This window comes from Saccopteryx bilineata, chromosome 3 (genome assembly GCF_036850765.1).
Source record: "Saccopteryx bilineata isolate mSacBil1 chromosome 3, mSacBil1_pri_phased_curated, whole genome shotgun sequence".
Lineage (NCBI taxonomy): Eukaryota > Metazoa > Chordata > Mammalia > Chiroptera > Emballonuridae > Saccopteryx > Saccopteryx bilineata.
The window spans coordinates 231,670,192-231,696,743 of record NC_089492.1 but is presented as its reverse complement, the minus strand read 5'-3'; the positions used below and the strand labels follow the sequence as shown (position 1 = coordinate 231,696,743).

The following is a 26,552-nucleotide window of genomic DNA, read 5'->3' as shown; positions in this document are numbered from 1 at the left end:
CATTATTTGTGACATGTGCATATATTGCCTATTTTCAAGTTCCCCTTGGCAATCAAGACAAGAATTGAGCTCCTCATATTGTATGTCATAATTGTGAGGAAATGCTTCGTGACTGGACAAAAGAAAAACTCAAAGGAATGCCTTCTGGTATTCCCATGGTTTGGCATGAACCTAAGGACCACAGAAGTGACTAGTATTTCTGTCTGATCCATACAGAGGGCATTGGCAAGAAAAAATGGCATATGATCGCATATCCTAATATTCCTTCAGTAATATGACCTATCCCACACTCTGAAACACTCCCGGTTTCAGTTTTCAATGGTTTTATTTCTTCTAAGGATGAAGAAAGTGAACATGGTGATCAAGTATATTTTGACAAGGTGCATGAGGAAATGGTTGTAGAATCTGAAGTCTTCTTCTGATGCCAAGCAGTCATTAACCCCTCAGCAGTTTAGCCAACCCGAATTGAATGACTTAGTAAGAATGACATAAAAATTGTCCTCGACTTTCTGAAGTATGAGGGTCATAACTGGATTATTTGTGTGGATCTTAAAATTGTAAATTTCCTGTTAGGACAACAGAGAGGTTTCACGAAGTATCCTTGCTTTCTGTGTTTGTGGGACAGCCACGCTCGGGAGAAACACTGCACACAGAAGGAGTGGCTGAAATATGAAACTCTGGAAGTAGGGATGCAAAATATTGTGAATGAACCTGTAGTTAATTGAGACAGGATCATTCTTCCCCCACTTCATATCAAACTTGGCTTAATAAAGCAGTTTGTTCAGGCTTTAAATAGAGAAAGTGAATGCTTTCAACATATTATTTCTGCTTTTCCTGCCCTGTCTTTAGAGAAGATAAAAAGCAGGTGTATTCGATGGACCTCAAATTTGAACTCTCATACATGACAAAGAATTTGCCAGGAAGATAAATAAGGAGGAGAAAGCAGCATGGCAGTCTTTTGTGGTAGTTACACAGAATTTCCTTGGCAACAAATAAGCAGAAAACTATGAACTTCTGGTTCAAAGGATGACTTTCCGCAACATTGGATGTAACATGAGCATTAAGATTCACTTCCTGAATAGTCACCTTGATAAGTTTCCTGAAAATCTTGGAGCTGTTAGTGATGAGCAGACTACTGCTGGAGCATCAAACAAGATTGTCCTCAACAAGTACACAAACACAAAAGCTACAAATGCAAATTTTTGCCTGAATAGAATTTAAATAAGTTTTGTGCAAATTTTATGATTAAAATGTGTTTTAATATGTTCTATTTTGAAATTGTAGACAAATTCTGATGCAATCATATCTTTTAGTGTATTTACTGCATTATATAAATTATTATATTTTCACAAAGATGATGCCCAAGAAGACATTCTACTTCATTACGTTAAACTAAATGTTGAAAATTCTACAATAAGATGAAAACTTAAAATCTTGAATTGCAAGAAAACTATAGCTTACAGAGAAAAACTAATGTCAGATTTGAGATCAGCACACTCGAATTAGGTAAGAACCATTTTTTTTTGTGGATGCAACAAAAATTTTGTTTCCCACTGTAATCATTAGAGAAATGCAAATTAAAACCACAATGAGATATCACCTCACACCTGTCAGAATGACGCTCATCAATAAATTAATAAACAAGATGTGGAGAAAAGGGATTCCTTGTGCACTGTTGGTGGGAATGCAGACTGGTGCAGCCACTGTGGAAAACAGTATGAATATACCTCAAAAAGTTAAAAATAGAACTACTATATGACCTAGCAATTCCACTTCTGGGGATTTATTTGAAGAAACTCAAAACACTCATTAGAATGTATATATGTACTTCTATTTTCATTGAAGCATTATTTACAATAGCCAAAATTTGAAAGCAGCCTAAGTGCTCATCAGTGGATGAGTGTATAAAAAAGCCATGATACATTTACACAGTGGAATACTATATGGCCTTAAAAAGGAAGAAAATCTTACCTTTTGCATGGATGGACCTGGAGAACATTTTGCTATGTGAAATTAGCCAGAGTAAGATGAGTACCATATGATTTCACTCATATGTTCAATGTAATGAACAAAATGAGCTAACCAGCAAAAGAGACACACTCATACATAGAGAGCAGGCTGACAGCTGTTGGGTGGAGATTAGGTGAGGAGGTGGAGGGGTTGAAGAAAAATGGACAAAAAATAAAAGCAAAGACTCAAGGACATAGACAATAATGTGATGTTTGCTGATGGCAGGGGAGGTGAAGGAGGATATAGTGCGAATAAATGGTGATAGACAAAAACTTGACCTGGGCGGGTGAAGACACCGTATGGTGTACAGCAGGGGTCCCCAAACTACGGCCCGCGGGCCGCATGCGGTCCCCTGAGGCCATTTATCTGGCCCGCCACACTTCCGGAAGGGGCACCTCTTTCATTGGTGGTCAGTGAGAGGAGCACATTGACCATCTCATTAGCCAAAAGCAGGCCCATAGTTCCCATTGAAATACTGGTCAGTTTGTTGATTTAAATTTATTTGTTCTTTATTTTAAATATTGTATTTGTTCCCATTTTGTTTTTGTTTTTTTACTTTAAAATAAGATATGTGCAGTGTGCATAGGGATTTGTTCATAGTTTTTTTTATAGTCCGGCCCTCCAATGGTCTGAGGGACAGTGAACTGGCCCCCTGTGTAAAAAGTTTGGGGACCCCTGGTGTACAGAGAAGTGTTGTGGAGTTGGGCACCTGAAATCTGTAAAATTATTTTTACTAGTGTCACCCCAATAAAATCAATTTTAAAAAGAGTCCCAAGGACCTCCTTCATCCAGTTGTTATGTATCTAAACTACTGTAAGTTAAATGCATCCATACCCTTTTTTTTTTTTTTTTGCCTAATGTATCTTAGGTACAAAATATTGTAAGGGGTAATATTGAATGAATGTACCATTAGAAGTGATTGACTTCACCAGATGCATAGAGAATGAAGGCACAGAAAGCATGGAAAATAGGGAGAATGAACAAAAAAGATGAGTACCTTTGTCTAAGGTAGTGTCCCACTGAAATCACCAATTATGACATCTTTCAGGTTGTTCATCCATTTCAGGTTCATGGATTTATTTATCTTCCATGCTTGTTCATAGAACATTTCCTTTGATTTGTTAATACTGAAAAGGATAGAAACCGTTGGTTAAATGTATATAACATTTTCCTAATTCTCTATAGTGTTCCTTACAATAATGTTTTTTTCAACTTACCACCTTGATACTAATAACATGGGCATTTTAAGGCCTTTACTTGAAACGAATGCATTTATTGACAATATTATTCTTTTATACTACAAAGAAGTCAAGGTCAATAAAGGTATTAAAGCCTAGAGATTTTGGAATTTAAAAAAAGCAAATTTGAATCCTATTTCTCCTACTTTCTATTCATGTCATCCCCTACAGCTTACATACTTAGCATTTCTAAGGCTCAATTTTCTCATATTTCAAATACAGTGCAATATTTTCAGTAATTCCTGTCATCTTGTGTTTAATTCCTATTAAAATACATCATCATTAAAATGAAATATTTTTTTCTAAATATATATAAGTTTCATTACTGTCAGCCTGAAGTATTACATACTATGAAAGTATCACCCCATAAAAATAATTGAATGATCTGGATAAAATATAAATTATATTTTTGTAAATGTATTGCTGAACTGATTAGAAAATAAGAAAGTAGTCAAAAGCTAAATAAAAGAGAAAAACCTGGGGTTAAGAATTAAAGCTAGATCTTACCCTAAAGACACCTGCTAAACAGTAGGAATACTGAGCTTCTGTTTTAGTGGCTGGAAATGGTCAACCAGTCAGGGCAAAAAGTGTAAATGTTCTTTAGGGTAGATTTGCTTCAACATGGACCTCAAAGATAAAATTTCCAAGAAAAATGAGCTCATCACATGAAATCACAAAACACACAAAGGAACCAGAAACCATAAGATGCCTGAAACCATAAATCAAAGGTCAGTAGAAACAAGAACCAGAAGAATTAGATACAAAGTCTTCAGATACTAGAATTTTCTTAAATGTCTGTGTTTTAAGAAATAAGAGGCCCTGGCCTGTTGGCTCAGTGAATAGAGTATTGGCCCCGCCTATGAACGTCCAGGTTCGATTTCTGGTCCAGGCATACATGAGAAGTGACCATTTGCTTCTGTCCCTCTTCCTCTCTCCCCCCCCTTCCCTCTTCCTCTCTGCAGCCAGTGTCTCCACTGGTTGGAGCATTGGCCGGGCGGAGCTAAGGATAGCTCAGTTGATTTGAGCATCGGCCCCAGGAAGGAGTTGCCAGGTGGATCCCAGTTGGGGCACATGTGCACGTCTGTCTATCACCCTTCCTCTCACTTAAATAAATAAATAAATAATAAGGAATCAAAATGTGAGAAAAGAACAGGAGTTTATAAAAATAACCAGGTGGACTTATAAAAACAAGACAAGCAAAATTTAAGAAACCTACAAGGTATGGTGAAGTATTGATGGGCCAACCACTGCATGAGCCATTTTTACTTTCCTGTCTGAAGGAGCCTGGAAGAGAGGGTTACAGTATGCTGTAACCAGTTGTATTGTAGCTACAGCAAAGCATCAGCTGAGAGGACCTACAAACTTTGGTGGAAGAATGCAGCTTCTGCTGACCCACAGTTCACTAAGGCCACAGCTTGAGAAATAAAGATCCTTTATCTCCCCTCCCACACTCAGTAGCCTGTTGGTACCTTTCACTGGCCAAACACACCCGATGCCAGAGTCAAGAACTTTTTTGATGCAAGACACAGAGGTTAGTGTGTCAGAGTGGAATGGAGAAGAAAGGATTAGAAGAGCAAAAGGGGAATTCCCAGCACACAAACTTAAGAGACATTAAACTTTAAGTTACATTTAAACATAGTTATAAAAGGGGAAAATAAAACAAGGATAAACAAATATTCAAAGATAAAATGGATGACAATTTTTTAGAATTGTTTAAAAACAATATCCTCAAATCAAGAGGCAAGCCCAGTACAAAAAGAAATTTACAAATATACAGTATTATAGTGAAACTGAAGAACACCAAAGATGACACAAAGATCTGAAGAGCAGCTGGATGCAAAAATAAGATTACTTACCAAAGAGGAGCTGTTAATGCCATAACTGATTTCTCAACAGCCACAAGGGAGCTGCAAGGTGAAAATAACACCTTCCGTGAACTATGGCATATCTTACCACATTTGACCCTCATCTTTTAAAGCTATCTCCAAAGAAGAGATGCGAAATATAGACATTTTCTGATAAAAAACAACTGACAGGTTTAAAATCTCCTGACTTACTTTAAAGACAGTTTCAAAGGATTAACTTCAGGAAGAAAAGTGATCGAAGGTAAAATCTGAGATGCAATAAGAACTAGTAAGCAAGTATTAAATAGGTAGATATATCTAAACATAGAAATCATAATTTCCAAAGTAGAAGTTAAAAGAAAATAGAATAAAAACAGGGGTGGGACCCTCCATTCAAAAGAGGGGAAGAAAAAATATAAAATCTCTGAGGAAAAAGCACAAAATAAGATAGTAGAAATTATTCCTAATTATTATCAGTAAAGTCAGGTGAATGCAGATCTAATGTTCCAACTAAAAACTGGAAAAATGGTGGATTTAAATACACAATAATACTTTATTTCCAAGAGACATACCTTAAATATGAGGATCACTCCCCAAAAATTAATTCAAAGTTTGGAAAATGAAATCTTAAGCGGTTGTCTTTCAAGAGAGCACTTGAAATGATAGTGTTCTCAAATAAACAGATTTAGCCTGACCGGGTGGTGGCACAGTGGAGAGAGGATGAGCCTGGGACACTGAGGGCCCAGGTTCAAAACCCTGAGGCCACCAGCTTGATATGACCCCATGGTCACTGGTTTAAAGCTCAAAGTTTCTAGCTTAAGCCCAAAGTCATTGGCCTGATCAAGGGGTCACTAACTTGGCAGAGCTCTGTAGTCAAAACACATATGAGAAAGCAGTCAATGAACAACTAAGGTGCCACAACCATGAGTTGATGCTTCTCAGCTCTGCTCTCTCTCTTCCTGTCTGTCTGTCCGTATCTGTCTCTCTCTCTCTCCTCTTTCTCTCTCGCTAAAAAAATAAAAATAAGATAAACATATTTTAAGGCAAGCAGCCTTGTTAGATTTTAAGATCACTATATAGCCACTATACCACATAATAAAAGGTTCAATTCATCAGAATATATACATTTTGCATACACAATAACATAGCCAGGTTACAGACAGGGAAAAATGACAGAACTATGAGCAGAAATAGACAAATATCGCCATCATATGAGGGGAGTATTCACAGTTCTCTCACTAACTAATGGACAAAAATCAGCAACATTTGGATGATGTACATTCTTTTCAAAGCTCATATGGACTTTTACAGTTAATAACCAATGAATTCTGCAGATATGTAAACTAAAATTTATATTAAAAGTTAATAAATACTAGGATAAAGGAAAACAGAGCAGAATAAGAAAGGTCAGGAGTGTTAGTGCAAGAGTGAAATTTTGAGACAGCTGTCCAGAGTGCAATTTTAAATGTGATTAGAAAAGGCACCATTGAAATAGCAATATTTGAATTAAGATGACCAAGGTGAAGGCATTCCAGAAAGAGGACACTGCTACTGTAAAGGGCTAAGGCAGGGAGTTACTGTATATGTTCAAGTGCATTGATAAAGAGGGGAAGAAAGGGTAATGAGAAAAGGTTATAGGTAGCAGAACACTAAGGGTCTCGTAGGTCACGTAAGTGCTTTGGCATTTGTTCTGAGTAAATGTGAGGGAAGTGCTCAGAGAGCAGTGCAGAGACTTGATCTGCCTCATGATTTAAAAAGCCTCCCTGGCTGCTGTATTGAGAATAGACCATAGGAAGCAAGGTTGTAGCACAGAGGCAGTGAAAGGGTGCTCTACCATTCTTTTACTGGATAACATATATACCCAAAAAGAGAAACCAAAAGAAAATCAAGAAAAGGAAAGACAAAAAAGCAAATCCCTCTGTCTGTGTAGTGGAAAAGAACCGAGGAAAAATGCCAGAAGAGGAGTTTTAAGCATAAATTGCTATGTAACTTGTGATATGATCCTTTCTTGTGACCTGATAAATTTTTAAAAAGTGCAAAAGGGTATTTTAAATGCACATAATTATTCGTTGTCCATATGAGTAGTTTAGGCTGTTTGGATATTCACTCAGTCTCAAACAGGAACTTAACTGGGGTTTTCCTGAAACCTAGCTTCTTAAATAGATGTCGTCTTGACTTTTTTCTTTAGTGAAAGATACAGCATGTTTCATTTTTCTTTCCTTAGCATAAGATACTAAAAGATTGAAAGTATTTATGCTTTCACACGTCCTAGAAATTATAAATAGGATTCTGACTTTTTTCTCATCAATAAGAATCATTGCCATCAAACAGTGCTCACCTGAGTAACTGTAACACTAATTTATTTAAACAAAATGCTGACTATCTTTTGGACCTCACACCATATGTCACTCTGAAAAATATACCAGGGGAACAGTGTCCTAACCTTCACTGTTCTCACAGCCTTGTAACTAAGAACCATTGCCCTGTATGTGGTAACCGCAGCTGAAAAGATTCATCAGGGTCTGACTCAGAAGGAGATCAGGCTGAGGGCAGAACTCTAGGTAAGAATATGGTCTTCGCATCCCCAGATTATAATGACTATGGTGTCATTTATTTTATACATTACAGTATGTGTTTAGATATGAACACACATTTTAGAAAGAATGTTATTTATTCATATTTGCCAACTCCATTTTACTTTGAGAAAGGAATACATGTTTTTCTTGCCAAATGATTACAGTCCTTCCATAGACACTTTTTTCTGCATCTGCAGAACTACTTTATGTTAGAGCAATTCCTTCTCTGAGGCTGAAGAAAGCTCCAAGGGCAAGGGGAATAGAGTGGAAATAAGCAGGGCAGTTCCTTCATTTAGGCAGCGGTGCTCAGGTGAGAGAAGATCAGGTAGAATTTAGAAAATCCAGTCGAGAGTTCGGCTTTGCTGCTAACCTTGGGCAAGTGAGTCTCGATTCCTCATCTGTAAAATACTAAGCCCACAGGCTCTTTATAAGGAATAAATTACATACACACACACAAAGATGCCGTATAATGGTAGATCACGTCAGAGCTGTATCAGGCATACTTTGATTTCTAACACCATTCAATCAATCATTTTAAAATGAATATGTAATTTCTACTGTGTTCCATAAATTGTGCTATACTCTCCAGAATGAACTGCCCTCAAGGGTTTTTAGTGAAGCCTGGGGTAATAAGATGTGTGTGTAGGACCCTCTAATAGGACATTAAGAAGATAACAGGATAGGTGCATGAAATTAAAGAAGGTTTTTCAGAGGAGAGATAATTCTCTATTCTGATGGCATTAGTGTTCTCATTTCATAAATGTTGATGAAACATAAATGTTGACAAGGGTGTTTTCCTCTTCTTTTAAAGTCAAAGTGGATAGGAAAGTAAGAAAATGGAGAAAAGAAATAAAAGTAGGTTTATAAATGTATTAAATACATGGATTAATTTCAAAATGGCAGTAATTATATTATATTTTTATATTGAATATTTCACCTTGTTCAAATACAATTTTTAAAATAATAGTATTCATATGCTATTAAATTTAGAAAGGTTGGATAGTTCAGGTGTAATCTTTTATTACAACCTGAGTGCTAATGATTTTAAAGCACCTAGCATTATTTTTAGTATTTTTTAGTATCAATTTTATCTTTGCATAATTATGTTGATTCAACATTAAGGCTTTTTCAAAAATTCTCACTATTCTTAAATTGCTACATTTTTTCTATTTTTACAGCTCTTGAGAGTATTTTGAGTATTATTGATTTCTTATTAAGACTTCTTTACATTTGTGCCATCATATGAATTATTATTCATTTTTGTAGACAAGTGTTTCTATTAATTTATCTACTCAATTTATGTAGTTTTAAGAGACTTCTTTTCTGAAAAACTCTGAGTTTAGTGAACTTAACTGATTATCTTTTTATTTATTTTTTATTCAGTTAGAGGAGGGGAGACAGAGACACAGACTCCCTCATTTACCCCACCTGGGATCCACCTGAAAAGCACACTTGGGGGTGATGCTTTGCTCATCTGGGGCATTGCTTTGTTGCTCAGTAATCGAGCTTCTCTTAGCACCTGAGGCAGAGGCCATGGAGCCATCCTCAGCACCTAGGACCAACTCACTCCAATAGAGCCATGGCTCTAGGAGGTGGCAGGAGGGGAAGAGGAAGATAAAGAGAGAGAGAAGTGATAGGGGGAGGGGTGAAGAAGCTGATAGGCTCTTCTCCTGTATGCCATGACTGGGAATCAAACCTGCGACATCCACACTAATTGATTATCTTTTTGTGATTTCAGCAATGAACATATTTATAAATCTTGCATGTTATTTCTTTCTAAATCTTGCAATTATTTTTTTATAAAAGGAGCTTGCTATTTCTTATATTGACTCAATTAATTAATAAAATACCTTCATAAAAATAACAGACTTCTGATAAGGTATTATTTTGTGTATAATATATATATGTATATATATTTATATTTATATTTAAATAGGATATAATTCAGTTTAAAAACTAGAAGCTTGTGAATAGTTTGCTGAATTAATTAGAAGCTTGACTTCTTTTTCAATTGCTACACATGCTCTTCTCAATAATCTCATAGATATTTTTGTACAATAATTGTTTGTTACAACCTTGTACAGTAAATTACATACCATTATACATGAGTACAACTACCTAAATGAAGGAACTGTTGTCCTATTTCCAAGTTATTCTACTTAGCTCCTTCTTAAATCCCAGAGAAGGAACTGCTGCCATTAATAGATTCTGGATTTTCAAGAAGTCCATAATAATATGCATCAACTTTGAATTCTATTTCCTTGAAAAAAGATGAAAACAATATACTATTCTGTTTGTCATTTTCTGGACATGTGACATGGCAACGTAAAAGCAGGTTTTTCCCCTCGGACATGATTGATGACTTGTATTTTTGGTAAATCATTACTGCTCTTAAACATCAGGCACCTGGCTCTTTCCCAGCTTGACAGTATGTCATCTATCCTTCTGTTCTGTTAAACATTTCACTCTCCTTTAAAGCCACTTGAGTGTGGTTGATATGTGATTTCTTTTCACAATAATCTTGCTATTTAATTTCAGTTTGACATTATTAACTATTGACTCAACATATTTGGCTGAGATAATTGGGTATTGATTATTTTTGTACTGTCATTTGCAGTCCAAATCAGATCTTTGTAAACACTTGAGATTCTTTCTAATGGCTATTGTATACTTGCTATGTATGCATAGTTCTAGTCTGGGATTAGGTTCACTGTGCTGAATTCAGGCTCAATTTCCCTTAAAAGAAAACAGCAACTCAGTGATAAAGCAAGAGTACTCTTCACTGCTTCTTCAACTCTTTCTTCTTTATTTCTTAAATTCTAAGCAAAATATGGAATTCTGAAACTCAGCAGAGGTGGGGTGGGGAGTGGAGGAAGGAAGGCCACTGGGGCTTTATAATTTTGTGAGGATTGATGGTCATAGCATGCTGCCACCTTATTCTTTTTCTCTGGACAGAGCAGACTATAAAACATTACTATTTCCAAAAATAATATAGCAGTCTTATTTTTCCTTTTTTTCATATGCATGCTTAAGCACAATTATGTTTTTTAATCCCTTTCTTTTTATTTTAGTTTGCCATGAGTTATTTCTGTTGCATTTTAAGACCTACAGAAGCATCATTCAAAGTGATGAAAATTTATATTCAACATTTTAAAATTTCTTGACTATGACTCACTTGGTAAGAATCCTATTCTAGGAGACACTAGAAAAACTAAAGAACTGACAGTATTATCTATACACAGTGGTATTGTGAAATGAAGGTTGAAATTTGAGAGTCAAAGGACCAAAGTTCAAGTCCTTACTCTGGCTTTCCTGTGTTACTTTGCATATGTCACTTAATTGTCAGACTTCCAGTTGTCTCCTCCATAAATAGTGATGTACTGATACCAACTTCAGAATTGCCATCAAAATTAAATAAGTTAAATTATGGAATAGTATTGTGATAGCTGTAGTACTCGATATCAAAGCCTTCAAATAATTTAGACTCTATGTGAGTAAAAGACAAAAACATTAAAATGGAGACTAATACTAACAGAAAAATCACTGGTTACTCTTCCAAACATTCAGTAGATATATAATATGAAGTATTCAGAAGGCAAGCATTGAGTATATGTGAAATCATTGGATTTGTTTCCAAGTGGAATTGAGACTTCAAAGTGGAAATGGATCTTCGAAGATAGGTAAAAATTTGTAATATAAAAATAGAATCTTCTAAGTGTTCCCACCAGGAAGCAGCCAACTTCAATAATTCATTAATTCATTAAACCATTTGTCAAATATTTATGAAGTATTTACCATAGTCTACTGTGCTGTGTCAGGGAGCATTGTGGGGGATGAAGTGGCTACGAATAGAAAAAAAGTGCTTGACTTTTGTGACATGGTATACATTTTAATCTTTGGAATCTGACAAATGAAAAGATAGTACCCTCTTTACCACAGGCTGACTAATAGGGTGACTTTTCATGATTGTAGTCAACATTGTATTATGGCTTTGTACTTAACAGAAATGCTCCTGGACAGTCATTGCCAAATTTGAAGGCAATAAAGGCTGCCATTTTTTTACTTTATATCTTACTAAGCTTCCTAGTTATATTGATTACCAAATTAAATAAGAGAGATTGTATTTACTTATAGACGTGCAGTTTATTGTGTCCAATTCTGCTTATAAGCAAGTTAAATAAAAGCTCAGTGAAATGTCAGACTGATTTTTTGAAAATGTCTGCATTTGTTCAAGATTATTTAGACATTATTAAAACATAAGTAAAATTTTTACTTTCCTAGAAACTAATACGTCAAGCATATTTACTTTTTGTAATTTATCTTATGTTCACTTAACTGAATAAAATAATTTCTTAAGGAGTCCTCAAGAGTCTCCGGAGCATAAAGCAGAGGGACTTGCAAATACTCAACTCATTGCTGTATACAGACCCTCATTTAGAGCTTATCTGAATTGTCTATTTATCTAATCCATTTAAACACTATTTATTTCTAGTTTGGGATGTGCTTACAAAGCGGCAAATATAATAAACTTAATTAAAGGGGGAAAATAGCTTTGAATATCTTTGGTAACTTGTAAACAAAATAAGTTGACTTTACATTTTTTTTTAAGTGAGAGGAGTGGAGATAAACATACTCCCACTTGTGCCCCAACCGAGATCCACCCAGCAACCCTCTTCTGGGGCAATGTTTGGACCAACCGAGTCATCTTCAGCTCCCGAGGCTGATGCTCAAACCAATCAAGCCACTGGCTGCAGGAGGGGAAGAGGGAACGAAGGGGAAGAGGGAGGCAGAGAGAAGCAGATGGTCACTTCTTCTGTGTGCTCTGACTGGGAATTGAACCAGGATGTCCATATGCTGGGCTGAGCTCTATCCACTGAGTAAAACTTGCCAGAGCCTGATTTTACATTTTAATTGATTTCTTTGATATCATGATAAATGACTTTTCTTGGTCATAATCCTTGTCTACTGATGGGGGCATCTGGTCCCTACAGAGTTTCATCACACTAAGGCGAGCAGCCCCTGATGAACTCTCACCCTTCCCCTCTGATTCCCTACACCCTGCAGCAAAGGGAGCCTGCCCTCTGATAACTTGGCCACCTTGATGACTGGTGGAGAGAGCAATCCAAGAGGTGACTGTTGAGTGTAAGGTTTTTCTACCAGGAGAGTGTGAGGTGGGGCCCGTGGATGCCTAAGGGAAAGCACACGGGTTGGGGTAATAGAATCTTTTCTGGAGAGTCACTCCCTAGTTTGACTACCTGGCTCACATCCAGTAATCAAGAACATATACTTGCCCTTGTGGCACTATTGATGAAGATTCATTCATTCAAACAACAAATACTTCATGAATGCCAAATGCTGTGCTAAGTTCCTCCATTAGAGTAGAGAATAAAACTGAAATTGTCCTTTCTTCCTGGAGCTTACTACAGGAGAAAGGCAGACACTAAACGTAAATTACAGAAGACTATGATTGCCATTTGTAGTAAGTGCTGTGATGGAAAACTCCAGGCTGTGAGATAGAACCGATTATACTTGAGGACCTAATTAGACATAGGGATCAAAGTGATAGCGACACTATCACAAAGACTGGAAGGATGATTAGCAGTTATTCAGATAGAATAGGAGGAGGATCCGTTGAGGCAAATGATTAGTACCTGTAGAGGTCTGAATAGGAAGGCATTTTCAAGGCACTTAAGATGAGCTAAGAGAACGTCACAACTGAAAACCAGAGGTGCATGAAAAAGTGTGTTTCTGCAAGAAGGTTCTTAGGATGTTACTGTGAGCCATGTCACAGTAGACTTGGCTCACAGTAACTTCAGTGAGGAGTTAACTCCTTCATTTGTCTGCAAAGCCCTTCATACAGAACACCTTTCTAAGACTTTATTTCCCTACTCTTGTTGACTTTAATTCAGAAGTCTCCAGCGGAGATTTGTAATTTTGTCAGACCATGTGCTGAATAAGGGCTTCTAGATATGCTGTCTGTTTATTACAGTAATCAAATGTGGCTATTGAAATTCAAATAAAGTAAAATTCAATAAAATTTCAAACTCACAAATCCAGTGTCTCAGACACACTAGCCATGTTTCAAACTCTCAATTACTGAAAATAGCTAGTAGCTTCTGTATCGGACAGCACAGATATTAAACATTTACATCATTGCAGAAAGTCTATTGCACTGTTCACATAGTAGTTATTAACATGGGCTCTGGAGTCATACGATTCTGTATAAAAATTCTGATATTTGCAACTTATTCATTGTATGATCCTAAGCAAATTGCTTAACATCTCTGAGCCTCAGGTTAACCTGGATAGAATAAGAATGGCAGAGATAATACATATAGAAAGAACCTAACACAGCACCTGGCACATAACAGACATTTTAGAAATATAAATTACACCTGATACGGCTATTCTTTTAATCCAACTCCCTATCTTCTAGTGACTCCATCATTCTCCATCTTCCTTCTCCATCTAGTGTAAATGCATTTCAACCATATTTCCACCCAAGCTTTATTTTCCTTAGTCACTAGTCACATCCCCAATCCAATGCACAATTCGACATAAATTTAAACTTATCTTCTGTTTCAGCTGTCTGACAAACCTTATTGAAGGAAATTATTTCACTCTTGAAATTATAATCCTTCAGGTTCATCTGGTTGACCTCCAGGTAACTTGGCAAACCTTTAACTATACCTCTGGCTACTCTTCATTTTTGGTAATACCTGTTCTGATGGCAGTCACCACCCCAGACCCTCACCTCACCTCTGCATCAGCAGGTGACTATCTCCTGGAATTATTGAACTTCTCTCTCTTACATCTACAAGTGTATATATTTTATTTACATGGGTTCCCAAATGTCAGTGTTGGAACCAGTGTAAGGTGACTTTAGAAGCACTTGATTAATATTAAAAAATACATCCACCTTGACCTGACCCCAGCTTACTGGGGAAAAAAAATCTTTAGTATTGGAAATGGGAGCATCTGTATCTGTTTACATTTCCTCCGGTGATTTTGTGACCTAAGTTTAAGAGACTCATGGACAACTTTGCTTGTAATCTGTGATCGGGTTTTTTTTTTCATTCTTTTCAATATTAATCTGGCTGTCTCTGTTTCTTCCCTGCAGTTGACATGTAGGCTGCACTTCTCAGAGTTCTTCAATGAGCTGTTAGAGCATCTGTCTTGCCTGTGGTCATCACACTTAATCTCTTCTTGCTGGAACTGTTAACACACTCCTGCTGGTGTCTTGCCAGATTTGAGAAAAGCTAGAATAGCTCCTTTGCTCTGTCCTGGCTGTGCTCCAAGACTTGATTATTAGCCGTTCTGTCTGCCCACTTAATGCAAACTGTAGTTCATGGATGACACTGGTGGAAGGGTTCAAGCAGCTGGACATGTGACCTCTGAAAGATGGAAGTCCCACAGTCATCTATAATAGTTTAGATGTGAACATTGCTCTGTAAAACTTTTAATTTGATTCAGAGTGTTTTTACTGGGCATAACATTTAGCATTCCAGAGAAGAAAAAGGACCATTAGTGCTGTTTTAAAATGCTTTCAACTATTAGTGTGCTGTTTGTGTAACATATAGTGAGTTTTGTTGACCCCAGTTATCTTTTTAGCTGGTTCACAAAAACTTAAAATGAACCACACATTTCAGTGAAAATAGCTAAATGATCAAAAATCAACATATAATTAGAAGATCAACATATATACACATATATTTGTATTATATTTCTATATTTATAATATACATACTATTTATATATGTATATATTAATGTAAGTATTAATATTATGTTTAATAAAAAGTTTATTATAGGCCCTGGCTGGTTGGCTCAGTGGTAGAGTGTCAGCCTGGCGTGTGGATGTCCTGGGTCTCATTCTTGGTCAGGGCACACAGGAGAAGTGACCATCTGCTTCTCCACTCCTCCCCCTCTCCTTCTCTTTCTTTCTTTCTTCCCCTTCTGCAGCTATGGCTCCATTGGTTCCAGTGAGTTATCCCTGGGTAATGTGCTGAGGATGGCTCCCTGAAACTTGCCTCAAGTGGTAAAAATAGCTCAGTTTCCAAGCAATGGCCCACAATGGGCAGAGTGTCTCCAGGTAAGGGTCTTGCCAGATGGATCCTGGTTCAGGCACATTTGAGAGTATGTCTCTCTGACTCCCCTTCTTTCACTTAAAAAAATATTTCATCATAATTAAATTATGCCTTACATAGTAGAAGTTCAACTATTCAGTCTCCTAGTGAAATTATTTCCATGACTCTATGATTATTCATAATTCTTTTTCTATTGTTTATTGTGAGGGGAGGGGAGATACAGAGACAGATTCCCACATGTGCCTCAACCGGGATCCACCCAGTGAACCCCATCTGGAGCTGATGCTTACTTACAACTGAGCTATATTTTAGCTTCTGAGGAAGAGGTACTATGGAGCCTAGGGAATGTGCTCAAATCAATCAAACCATGGCTGCTGGAGAGGAAGAGATAGAGAGAAGGGGGAGGGGAAAGGGGGAGAAGCAGATAGTCACCTCTTGTGTGCTGTGGCCAGAATTGAACCTGGAACTTTTACACACTGGGTCAATGCTCTACCACTGAGCCAACCGACCAGGACCATATTCATAATTCTTTATTTAATAAAGCCCAGTTTTTCTATGTTTTCTAACATACTAGACATTTAAAATTTTCATATATGATTTCATTTTTATTTGTGATAATTATGATAAATAATACTGACATTTTCTGAGCTCCTAAATTATGACAGACACAATGTAAAGAATTTTATTTATATTAACATATTTAATCCTCACAACAATCCTATGAGGAAGCTGTTATCCCTATTTGCTTATGAGAAAATTAAGGCACAAAGTACATATTTTTTTCTGAAGTCATTCTTTAAAATGCAGAATTAGAATTTGAGTCCAGGTTGTCTGATTCCAGAATAAGCTCATCACACTTAGGCTGTGTTTCATTTCTATAACTGTGTAATCTGCAGATATGCTTGTGAGTGTTCCCAGAGTCCAGGTTTTGGGTGCCATGATTCCTGGGGAGTTGACAGGGGAATCTTTGCTGCCAATAGCAACCATATAATGAAATTTTATTGATGCCTTATTCCTACTTTATGACTTGTGTTTCAATTTTATGACATACCCTCAAATATAGTTAGATGGAAATTAACTAGACCACTTTTGTTTTCATCTTTGATTGTCAGAGATATAAAAGGAAGAAAAATAGCTCATCCAAGAGAGTGGTTTACATAGATTTCCAACCATGATAAGTTGCTATTTCTCATCAGAGTGTAATCATGATGAGAAAATTGGTTTCTAAAATTGCATCACAATTTTATGTACACATTTGCATGTGCAGGTTATGCTGTCTTATATAATTTTGAGATTATAAATACTAGTTATTAATTATTAGTTCACTTAAATTATTGTTAGATCATCATAAAACTTTATTTATTTGCTGAAATATAATCAAAACTGCACATAGATTTAATTCAAGAGACATAAGCTAGAACATTTATATAATTTAATTTATATGGCCAAGCCTCAGGGTGAAACTGTTAGGACAGGCTTGGAGAATATTCAAGAAAAACAACTATTTTTTTCTCACTGAAATGAGCTTCACCTGAAACTAAGCTTCAAGTGATCATTGCACATTGAGAAACATTTTCTTGTACTGCATATACATAGGCGTGAAAATATAAACACACACACACTCACACAAATACATAAAGCATTTTCTACATGTAACTAGACTGATTTTAGAAAGTATTTTTAAAACGTCTTTTTCTTTATTTTGATTGATTTTAGAGTGAGAGGAAAGAGGAGAGAGAGAAATAACAATTTGTTGTTCCACTTATTTATGCATTCATTGATTGATTCTTATATGTACCCTTACCAGAGATTGAACCTGTAACCCTGGCATATTGAGATAACACTCTACCCAACTGAGCTACTGGGCCATGGCTTTGAACAAATAATTTTTAAAACTAGTGACAGGCCCTGGCCGGTTAGCTCAGTGGTAGAGCTTTGGCTTGGCATGTAGAAGTCCTGGGTTCAATTCCTAGTCACGGCACACAGGAGAAGCAATCATCTGCTTCTCCATGTTTCCCTCCTTTTCTCTCTCTCTTTCTCTCTTCCCTGCGCACAACCATGGCTCGATTGGTTTGAGAGAGTTGGCTGCAGGTACTGAGATGGCTTTGTGGCCTCCACCTCAGGCACTAAAAATGGCTCAGTTTCTGGGAAACAGAGCAAAGCCCCAAATGGGCTGAGCACCGCCCCCTAGTGGGATTGCCAGGTGGATTTTGGTTGGGGCACATACGGGAGTCTGTCTCTCTGCCTCCACTTCTCTCACTAAAAAAATAAAAATAAATAAAAACAGACAGTGACAGTTTCCCACAGCATTAGTATTATATTACTATTCCAGTAAAAAAGGTTATTCATCTCATATTTCACATATTTTAAAGAATGCTTTTATGATATTGCCCTGTCCTAATTTTCCTCTCTGGACACCAGAAATACAATTCTCTGTATCACTAATCTTAAAAGACTTACTATCACAATAACCCATTACAATCATGTAGTTTTTAAAGGTATATATGTGATCAAACAACACAGTTATCAAAACCAATGATATCCCATTACAATAATTACATAGATGTTAAGAAGCTATGTTTATATTTTCAAAATTATAAATGTCATCATTTTGTTATGAATTTTCAAATCCTGAGCACTCAATAGTTTTTTAAATTTTATTAAAATGAGTATACACTGATGGTAAAAAAGAACTATAAAGTTTACTGAAACTAGAAAATACTGATCACAAAATATATGCTGTTAAATATGCTAACCCAAATTGCATTTGATGCATTTATTATATTCTGGATGACAACATTGCTATCTCACTAGTAACTGAGACATACTATATTAACCACCTTTTCAAAAAGTCACAATTACAGTATTAGAGTTAGAAAATTCCTCCCAATTTAGTCATTATCATGAAAGAAATGCAGCAATTCCTCTTTTGAAACTGATATTCTGAATATTAGTGAAAGATACTTTTTTTTTCTAAAGGGTGACTTGATTTTTGATAAATGTGTTTTCTTTATAATTAATCACTCTTTAGTCAATAAGTTTCTGCTTTAGCTATAAAAAAATACCACTTACCGGGTAGCTTACACAACAGAAATTTATTTCTCACAGTTTTAAAGCTGAGAAACCTTAAATCAAAGTACCAGCATATCAGTTTCCTGGTGAGAGCACTCTTTCTGATTTGCAGATGGCTACCTTCTCACTGTGTCCACATAGACCAGAGAGAGAGATAGAGAGAGAGAGAGAGAGAGAGAGAGAGAAATCTCCAGTCTCTTTTCCTGTTCTTCTAAGGACACTAATCCAATCATGGTCATCCATCTAACCTTAATTACCTCCTAATGGCATCACCTCCAAATACTATCACACTGAGGCTTCGGGCTTCAAGATATGAATTTGGAAGGGGGGGGGGCACAAACATCCAGCCCATAACAGTTTCATATGGTATTTCTATATTTTAAAAATCAGAATGTCTTAGAAAAGTCATGCACTTTCCAGTTGACCACAGTTCGTACCACGGGACTGAATGAGTGCTATGTATTCAATGATGTTGTATCATAAGCATTTGTAGATAGTTGAAGTATTAACTCTTGATTTAAACCATTTATCTTCTCAATATTTATGAAGGTACTAATATACTCTTTCGATTTTCTTTTATAGGATGGAGAACCTAATAAGGGGAAGGAATCCCCCACAATATCAGAGAAGTCCTTGTAAAGAAGTTCGTGCAGCACTTCGAAAGAGGCCTGAAGAGGAGTGTAAGTGTTTTGATAAGATTAACTATGTTCTAGATCAGGGGTAGTTGACTTTTTTATACCTACTGCCCACTTTTTTATCTCTGTTAGTAGTAAAATTTTCTAACCGCCCACCAGTTCCATAGTAATGGTGATTTGTAAAGTAGGGAAGTAACTTTACTTTATAAAATTTATGATATAAAGCAGAGTTACAGCAAATTAAAGCATATAATAATAATTACTTACCAAGTACTTTATGTCGAATTTTTGCTAAGTTTGGCAGAATAAATCTTTATAAAACAACTTACTATAGTTAAATCTATCTTTTTATTTATACTTTGGTTGCTCCGCTACTACCCACCATGAAAGCTGGAACGCCCACTAGTGTAGGGACCAGGTTGACTACCACTGTTCTAGATAGAATTTAAGGAGGAGCGTTGAAAAACTAAGAGTTGACCTTTAAGTAATTAATATAAAAATAGTGGTACTTAATAAATACTTGCTAAGACTACACTTTCAGGGATCATTTCTATAGTTTGTTAATAAATACTTGCTGAATCAAATTGTATTTGTTTTTAAAATGTATTGTCACATGGTATGTGGATTCAGATACTATGCACATTGTTAAAATGCTCTCTTGATAACTAGGTTTTCAATGAAACTGAAAAAGACTGCGTAATCTACCACACCTTTCTTCGATAGTCATATTATGAATATTAATATTTCTCAGGAGTACTGAAGTTAAAAAAAGCTTTTTGGAATGTATTTAAAATTAACATTCTGTAGTTTACTTTGACCACAATGCTCTTTCAACATTTTTTTAAAAACTGAGGGCTCTGGAAAACACTTCAACTGTGTTAGAATAAAGAATAAATATCTAGTGGTAAATATACACCCATTGAATGAAGAGAAACAGTTGAGTTAGTAGCATTTAGAAAAATATTTTGGAAGATGGAAGGCGTGTGTCCCACCATAAACTCATGTTATTTCATCTTCATATTATTACCTATCAGAGCACATAAGTGTCTGTAGATTTTATTAAAATATTTCTAGTTGTTAGCATTTTGGAAATGTTTGAGATAATATTTACATTTTAAGGTTTTTTTTCAAAATTTTTATTTGTGTATTGGTTTGAGAGAGAGAGAGAAACATCAGTTTGCTCTTCTACTCTATGTATTCATTGGTTGATCCTCATATGTGCCCTGACTGGGATGAGCCTCTAACCAACTGAGCTACCCAGCCAGAGCACATTTTAAGTTTCTAAGGTGACCTATAATCCTAACTTTCCTTATGGTCTTTGCATAAAATTATTGTCAGGGAAATAAACCACATTCCATTACGGCAAAATTTATCTCAACTTTGTCCTTTTCTGAGAACTTTTCTTTAATAAGGATAGAGCTAATGCAGTGGGTTCATTGGCATGTATAGTTTAATAGACTTTTAGGATTACATTGGATTATAAATTAGTTTGAATTACACGGTTCTGAGTAAAGACCAAGTGCATTAAATCTGGGCACACTCATGGCAAGTAGAGTGTTTTGGTTTTGTTCTACTTCATTGTATAGTCAATAGACAACCTGATTTGGTTGGCATTTATATCATTCAATGTAGTGCTAGTTTTAATTGGTATATATATATAGCTTCTAACACTATAAACAATATCTAATATTTAAACTAAACTTTCAAAATGAAGATTGAGCTAATGGGTGTCTTAAAATAAAAACCATAAGATGCAGACAGACGCCTGCATTTTTTATTGAGTTCATAGGAAAGCTTTGGGGTTTCTCTTCTGTGCTAGTTTACCATAGTCAGCTTAGTCTCTGGTATAATTTTTCAGATTTCATTTAAAAGTTTATAAGGGATTTTTGTATTTAAATCTATAGTTTATTCTTGTGTGTAGCTATGGAAAATACTATTGATATTTTAATAGAAGTTTGTAAAAGCTATTGCAAGCTCAATAATAGCTACAAGGAGTTTATACACAGAAATCATACTTAGGGAACATTTTAGTTCTTAGGTAGTGTGTGCTAATAGCAACTAATCATTCAAGCCTTCGCTCATTTCCATTACTGTATACATCAAGAGCCTCAGGAGTGTGGAAATGTCCAGATTACTTCAGAAGGGTAAAAGCCTTTCTATAACTCAAGCAACTTGTCTGTAATTGGCCCTCAAAGGAAAAGGCTGGGGTGGTTTTCTCTTAAGCTTGCATTACCACCAGAATATCCCAATTATCTTAGAGTCGAAAGACCTAGAGATAATGTGGTTAAATGGATTTGTTGTGTAGGTGAGAAAGCAAAGCCCTGGTGGTGGAGTGGTATGAAGGAGGTGGCACAGTGTATTTACTATTTAACATATGCAAAGTAAATTTTCGGGTCTCTAGTATTCCGTTGATTTAGGCCAGAGGTTGACCAGCAATGGTCTATTGAACAAATTCAGCCTGACACCTGTTTCTGTAAAAAAAAGTCTTAATTGAAACACAGCCCTCTCCTGTTTACTGAGGTACTGTGTGCAGCTGCTTTTGCACTGCAGGGGAAGAGTTCAGTAGTTATGACCAAACTATATGGCCCACAAAGTAAAAAATATTTACCTGATTCTTTAGAGAAAAGGGTTTTTGAACCCTGGCATGGGTCAGTAATTCTTAAAATGTGTTCTCCAGACCAGCAACAGCATCTGGGAACTTGTTAGAAATGCAACTCCCATCTACAGAATCAGAGTCAGGTCCAGTGATCTGTGTGTTTTGAACTTTCTACATGAGATTCTGATGCAAGCTCAAGTTTGAGAACCACAAGCCTGAGTCAAATGACTGGTGCAGGTAATATTAAATCCTTATGAATGTAAAATACTAACAATTATAGGCATATTTCATAGCTAAGTCTTTTTTTTAATTTTATTTATTCATTTTAGAAAGGAGAGAGAGAGGGAGAGAGAGAGAGAGAGAAGGGGGCAGGAGCAGGAAGCATCAACTTCCATATGTGCCTTGACCAGGCAAGCCCAGGGTTTCGAACCGGCGACCTCAGCATTTCCAGGTCGACACTTTATCCACTGCGCCACCACAGGTCAGGCACATAGCTAAGTCTTATTGTTTTCTAAGGTGCATAGTGTAACTGATGCTTGCATTATAACAAGAAAGTCCTTATCAAATGAATTGTGGCAGTCAGCACCATTTTTGAAATATGACTACAGGAATTCAGCTGGATTGGCTGTTACGGAACAGGAACAACGTAATGAGAAGTGAGAAACCTATAAAATATTCTTTTCTGGAGAGGTCTTAATTACCCCTTGTTAGTACAATGAACAGTCGTTATCCTATTGCAGATCAGTGCTGGATCCCTAAGAAAGAAGCCTTTTTATTTACAAATAGGAGCAGCATATTAAATTAACTAATTAAGATATTAAATATAAAGTCATACAGTATGGTTTATTCTATAATGTGACAGTTAATGTGACCAGGTACAGGATTCTCGTTATTGTTTTAATCTAAGACTTAGTTTACTTATTTGAAAAGTGATAGACCCTCTTTGAGAATTAAAAGAGATTGATTAAGTACTTGGTACAGGCCTTATGACACAGCAAATTTTCTTTCATCTCTTTCTTTTTACTTGTTATTATTGTTATTTTTCAAAATAATCATATGGGTGAGCATAATAAACCATGTTTCTAATCACAGATACAAAAATGCACAGAAATCACTACCACTAATTTTAGAAACAGTAGTACATGGCAAGCAACAGGATTCAAACAGATGACAGAAAGCTGAAATTCTTGCATCCGTGTCATAGTAATGCATGTTAGATAGTAATTGGTCTCCCACAATGGCATAGTTTTTTCTAGTCATTCTAAAAATTTAATACACGATGTACACAAAACTTGTTGGTTAACTCCCATGGAAAACTGTCACCTTAGAAAATCATCAGAAAGGCAAATGGTAATGGCTCCCCTTTACTGAGAACAGAAACAGTAGAACTCAGGCAGAGGATTCTGTCTGAGATTCAAGAAGAGCCCTCTTCCATTTAGAAATATTGCATATAGGAAGGTTTTACTAAGTAGCATGATTCATACTGCTTTCTTTTATAATATTTTATACTCTTTTACAATATTTCTAATGTGAAGGTCAGCATTAGGTCACCAGATGTAAGTCTTAACCAATTATTTCATGTGAATTTTATATATATATATATATATATATATATATATATATATGCTGCATCTTGCATAACAAAGCAAATTTTTAGTAAAATAGTTTCTTATGAAAGACAGACTTTTAAACATGTTCAAGTTATTGCCCATTAAAAACAAAAATAAGATGTTTGTTCTCAAAACAACAGTCCCATTCAGCTACATCCCTTCATTTTTGCTCTATTTCCAGGTAAACCTCTCTAAAGAGTCATTTATTTTCACTCCATTTTCTTACTTCCCACTCCTCCCAAACACATGCAGCCTAGCTCCTCCGTGGTCACTGTGGAAACAACTGTCATTCACACCACCAATAATCTATTTATGTTGCTGTGTTAGTTTTCTGTCACTGTGTAACAAAATACCACAAAGTTAGCAGCTGAAAACAGCACTCATTTATTATCTCGAAGTTTCAATGTGTCAGGAGTCCAGGTATGGCTTACTCCTTAGAGTCCTACAGGCTGACCTCTCATCAGAGCTCAATTGAGGAAGAATCCAGGTTCAAGCTTAGGCTGTTGACAGAACTTGTTTCCTTATGGTCGTGTGACCAAGAGCCCTGCTTTTTGCTGACTTCCAGCTAGAGGTCACCTTTAATTTTTGAAGACCTCCTGCAGTGCTTGCTTATATGTACCTTCTAAATATGACTTTTCATTTCCTTGAGCCAGCAAGCAGACAGAGCCCTGTCCTTTTCTAAAGGAATTTTACCCAATTAAGCCAAGCTCATCAAGATGTTCTACTTTTGAATAGTTACGATTTGGAAATTTAACTACACCATCACCTTTTTCCATATTCTGTTGGTTAGAAGAAAGTCATAGATCCTGCTATTCCAAGGGGAGGGAATGACACAGGGCTTGAATGCTGGGGGTGTGATGATCATGGGGGCATCTTAGAATTCTGCTGACCACTTGCTAAATCCATGAAGCACTTTTTTTCAATGCTCTTCCTACTTACCTTCTTAACTGAAATCAATATCGTTGATCATTTCCTCCTTTGGAAAACCTTCTGATGCCTCGGCTACCATAATACAACACTCTCCTGGTTTTCCTCTGTCTCTATTTCTTTGCATATGCAACTTTCTCTTTTCAGTTACTACATGTTAGAATTTCTGAAAACTGTTTGAAGTCTTGTTCTAAATATACGCTCTCCATGGACTGTCTCATTACACCCACACCATCAGTTATTCCTGTAATCAGATGACTCACAAAGTAATACCTCCAACCCATACAGCTCTCCATATATCAATATCTACTTTACACCAACTCTTGGATATTTTGCCAGTGCCTCAAACTCACCAAATCCATTATCTTTCTCTTAAAAATCTGTGTTTCTTCCAGTACTTTTGGTGGGTTAATTAGGTGCTCTTAAACATTTTTGTTCAAAGGACATAAATCTATGAGTCATCTTTCATATCTTCTCTTTTTCCCTCTGAATTCACTATAATTGCAAGGCCTATAATTTCACCTTCTATGTATGTTGTGAACCCATTCATAGTTCACCTCCTCTGCAAAAATTCCTAAGATTCTACCAGATATTTCTGTAAGTGACTTCCCTATTTTTGTTCTGAACACTTTTATCTTAAAATGATTCAATGGTCACTGCTCATTCAGGAAAGACATAAACCTTACTATAGTTTATAGGACTTGCATAGTGTGGCTTCTACCCACCCCTTCACCTTCATCTCACACTTTGTGCCCTTGTCCTTTGTGTTACAACCACATGGGTGGTTTATTAACTCAGTGATAGGAACACAGAATATACACTGCTCACAATAATTAAGGAATCAAGGAACGTGCCGATACTCCAGTGCTTTCAGCCTTTTGTATGGTGCATTTTCACCAATGAAATAAACATTGGTTTTGCATCTATTTTGCATAATTGAACAACTTTCTTTGATTTGTCATTTGCTTTTCTGATGTTCTTGTTTAGTAAAAAAAATCAAATGCTTCTTTTTTTATTACTTCATATTCATTTTGAAATATCCCCTAAATTTTGTGAGAAGTAACATTTAAAAATGTTATAGAACCAGAGAATATCAACAAAAAATTACTCTGGAAAAGAAGAGTAGACTTTTGGAAAATAATAAATGCAGAAACTAGAAGAAAAATTAGAATGTTGCTAGAACTTTTCAATAATCACATAAAGGTAAGTACTCTAAAAAATAACTGCAAAATAAATAATATGGGGGAAAATAGCAATTTTTTTTTAGAAATAAAAGGTGAGAACTAAAATTGAACCTTGATGAAGAAAGAAATTATAGAACACTAAACATGAAGAGCAGATTTAAAGTCTTCATTGGTGTCAATAAAATATTTAACACTGCAACTATACCAGGAATTCAAAAAACAAATAGTAGAAATCCACAAATGCAAATATGTCCAAAAATAAATGATGAGAAATAATGACCAATGTAAAGAAATAAAAAATGAAAATCCAACCTAAGAATCATAAACTGTCTTACAAAAAGAAATAAAAAGCAATTTAAAGGAAAAAATTAACTAACAATTGATTGAATGTATTTTTCAAAGTTATGAAAATATCTGATACATATTAAAATGTCATAGTATACTGTACTTAGAAAAATGAGAGCCACACTCAGTTACATTCAGACAGATATTTCAGAATTACACTATTAGCTTGTTGAAGAGCAAGGCATGTGCCTTACTTAAGATTATGTTAACAATACGTAGCTTAGCACCTAGAGTTGGGAGATCTTTATTAATATAGTTCAGAATGAGTGAAAAAAATAATTGCTTTCCTTTAAAAATAAAAGTGCACCATAGGAATCTGCTTGAGGGAAAGCTAGAGAGGAAGAGAAGACAGAAAGTATGAAAAAGAGAGAAAAGAAGAAAAGAAAAGCAGAGACCGAGAAAAAGAAAAGAGAAGGAAGGAAGGGAGGG

At 35.8% G+C, this 26,552-nt stretch overlaps 1 protein-coding gene across 1 annotated transcript in view; it reads left to right on the top strand.

Annotated features, from left to right (window-relative positions):
• Nucleotides 1-26,552, top strand: part of LRRC7 (leucine rich repeat containing 7) — a 598,371-nt gene that overhangs the window by 135,572 nt on the left and 436,247 nt on the right. The window contains exon 2 of the mRNA XM_066268909.1: nucleotides 19,409-19,506. Coding sequence (XP_066125006.1) covers nucleotides 19,409-19,506 — 98 coding nt within the window. The remainder of the gene's footprint in view (nucleotides 1-19,408; nucleotides 19,507-26,552) is intronic.